At 37.2% G+C, this 3420-nt stretch overlaps 1 protein-coding gene across 1 annotated transcript; it reads left to right on the top strand.

The window, feature by feature from the left end:
* The first annotated feature begins 443 nt into the window (after positions 1-443).
* On the top strand, positions 444-2812 carry LOC143625565 (uncharacterized). Its single transcript, XM_077095869.1, has 5 exons — positions 444-723; positions 829-1401; positions 1926-1993; positions 2105-2369; positions 2502-2812. Exons 1-5 carry the CDS (start codon positions 444-446, stop codon positions 2810-2812), a joined length of 1497 nt encoding a protein of 498 aa, XP_076951984.1.
* The last annotated feature ends 608 nt before the right edge of the window (positions 2813-3420 follow it).

The following is a 3420-nucleotide window of genomic DNA, read 5'->3' as shown; positions in this document are numbered from 1 at the left end:
AATGAAAAACTTTTAAAGAATTAATCAAGAAAAGGTTTTTTCCTATCCACAAAGTTGATCAGATTCAAACCAAGCTTTGGAATCACAAGGTCATTTGCACAAACCTCAAGGAGTATTACACCAAATTCCTTGAGTATTGTAGACTGGTACCACATCTGGTTACGCTCGAATACAACAAAGTGACCAGGTATATCTATGGTTTGCAAAAGGAGATCCGTGATCATGTAAGATCACACATGCCAGCAACAATTGAGTCTGCTATTGAGCTTGCTGGGTATTTGATGGAGAGTATGATCAGAAACAATGACGAAGAAAAGAAGAATGTGGTAGAGAAGAGGAGAGAGAATGACAGTAGACAGAAGTTTGGAAAGGGAAACGAGAGGACAATGATGTTCAACCGGCCACTATGAAAAAACTATGGAAAGAAACATAATGTAAAGTGTATGAGGCCAGTAGTGAAGTCTGATGTTCATAAATTTGATCCATTTTCAACCTGTAATTTTTGCAAGAGACCAGGTCACAAGGAAGAAGATTTTAGAAAGAAACTGATTGTTTGTTTTGAGTGTGGTGAGAAAGGACATTTCAGTGCTAAATGCACGAAGAAGAGACAGGTAACAGGTGGCGCCAGTGGTAGTGGTGCCAGAAATGATGGAAAGAAAGGGAACGCGCGTGCGTTTATGCTAAATACTCAGAAGGCGGGAGAATTACCAGACGTGATTACTGGTACGTTCCCTATCAATAATGTTTATGCTAGGGTTTTATTTGATTCGGGAGCCAATCAAAGTTTTATAAATTATAAGTTTTGCAATCTGTTAAATGAACTCCTAGTTAAGTTAAATAATCATTATGAAGTAGAAACAGCTAATGGAACCTTAATCAAAATATCTGAAGTATTAAGTAGTTGCATTTCCTTAGCCGGACATGATATACCAGTTCAACTATTACCTAAGGAGTTAGCTGGATTTGATGTCATATTAGGGATGGATTGGCTAGCTGTCAACCAAGCCCGAATCTTATGTAACGAGAAAGCTATAGAAATACTAACTCCGAATAGGAATATTATTCGAATAGCTAGCGACAAGGAATCTGGTCGAATTAGAATCATCTCAAAAATCAAGGCAAGTCACTGTTTGGGTAAAGGTTACCTAGCCTTTATGGCATATGTAACTAAAGAACCTGAACCTAAAAAGATGGAGAAAGTTCCAATCGTCTGTGAATTTAAGGACGTATTTCCTGACGAATTACCTGGAATTCCACCTTACCGAGAAGTTGAGTTTAGAATCGATCTAATTTCGGGAACAGCACCAATTGCTAAGTCTCCTTACAGATTGGCACTGACAGAAATGAAAGAACTGAAGAAGCAATTGGATGAGCTATTGGAAAAGGGGTTTACACGACCAAGTTCTTCACCATGGGGAGCTCCAATATTGTTTGTCAAAAAGAAATACGGATCGATGAGAATGTGTATTGACTATCGGGAATTGAATAAAGTTACAATCAAAAATCGATATTCGCTACCGAGAATCGATGATCTCTTTGATCCTCTTCAAGGGACAAGTTGTTTTTCGAAGATTGATCTTAGATCCGGGTATCATCAACTTAAGGTTCAAGAAAAAGATATATCAAAGACAACATTTAGAACCCGATATGGACATTATGAATTCACCGTTATGCATTTTGGACTCAATAATACTTCGGCAGCTTTTATGGATATGATGAACCGAATCTGTAAGCCCTATTTGGATAAGTTTGTTATTGCTTCTTTGATGACATACTTATATATTCAAGGACAAAAGAAGATCATCAAGCTCATATCAGAACTATATTAGAAATGTTGAAGAAAGAGAACTCATATGCTAAATTCTCAAAGTGCGAGTTCTGGCTGTCCGAAGTACAATTTCTCGGACATATTATTAATGAGAAAGGTATTCAAGTTGATCCAGCCAAGATTGAAGCTATTACAAAATGGGAGAAACCCAAGACCCCGTCACAAGTTAGAAGTTTTCTTGGGTTAGCTGGCTATTACCGAAGATTTATATAAAACTTTTCAAGAATAGCAGTTCCATTGACTTCATTAACCCAAAAATCTGTTAAATTTGAATAGGGACCGAAGAAAGAAGAGGCATTCGAAATTCTTAAACAGAAATTAACAAATGCACCTATCTTAGCCTTACCCGAAGGGCAAGATAAGTTCATTGTATATAGTGATGCTTCGCATACAGGAATGGGGTGCGTTTTGATGCAAGGGAAGAAGGTAATTGCTTATGCCTCAAGACAGTTAAAAATTCATGAGAAGAATTATACCACCCATGATCTTGAACTTGGAGCTATAATCTTCGCGTTGAAGTTATGGCGAGCTTATTTATATGGTATAAAGTTTACTGTCTATACTGATCATAAAAGTCTGAAGCTTATAGTTGACCAGAAAGAATTGAACATGAGACAAAGGCGATGGATGGAAATGCTTAACGATTATAATTGCGAAATCGTCTATCATTAAGGTAAAGCCAATGTTGTGGTTGATGCCTTAAGTAGAAAAGAGCACGAAAAGCCAAAGAGAGTACGAGCTCTAAGGCTAGAACTCAAGATTGATCTATTAACCGAAATTAAGGAAGCTCAGAAGTTAGCACTGGAACATGAGAATATAAAGGCCAAGAAAGAGAATGATACTATATATCAACTAGTGAAAGGCGATAATGAGATACTCAGATTAGGGAAAAGATTCTGGGTGCCGACGGTTGGAAGTTTACGGGAGAAGATAATGGAAGAAGCTCATAAGTCTAAATATATTATGCATCCGGGTAGTGATTAGATGTATCATAATCTTAAAAATGATTATTGGTGGATCGAAATGAAGAAAGAAATTGCCTTATATGTAGCAAAATGTTTAACATGTTCGAAGGTCAATGCCGAGCATCAAAAGCCATTGGGTTTGCTGACACAACCCGAGATACCGATATGGAAATGGGACATGATTACTATGGATTTCATAATAAAATTACCTAAGACTTCTCGACAAAATGATGCTATCTGAGTTATTGTCGATAGACTGACCAAATATGCTCATTTTATTCCCATCCAAGAAACATTTAGTATGGACAAGTTGGCACAACTATATGTGGAAAACATTGTAGCATTGCACGGTGTGCCATTATCAATTATATCCGATAGACACAGTCGTTTCACCCCCAATTTTTGGAGAAGTTTTCAAAAGGCAATGGGTACACGCTTGAATTTAAGTACTGCTTATCACCCACAAACCGATGGACAAAGCGAAAGGACGATTTAAATATTGGAAGATATACTTCGCGCTTGTGTAATAGACTTAGGTTGTAGTTGGGATACTCACCTATCTTTAATAGAATTCTCGTACAATAACAGTTATCATACAAGCATACAGATGGCACCATACGAAGCATT

The sequence above is a fragment of the Bidens hawaiensis genome, unplaced genomic scaffold, assembly GCF_021521415.1.
Source record: "Bidens hawaiensis isolate Kalapana, Puna unplaced genomic scaffold, B.hawaiensis_p1.1 tig00004109_1, whole genome shotgun sequence".
NCBI lineage: Eukaryota > Viridiplantae > Streptophyta > Magnoliopsida > Asterales > Asteraceae > Bidens > Bidens hawaiensis.
This window is presented reverse-complemented; position numbering and strand designations above follow the sequence as displayed.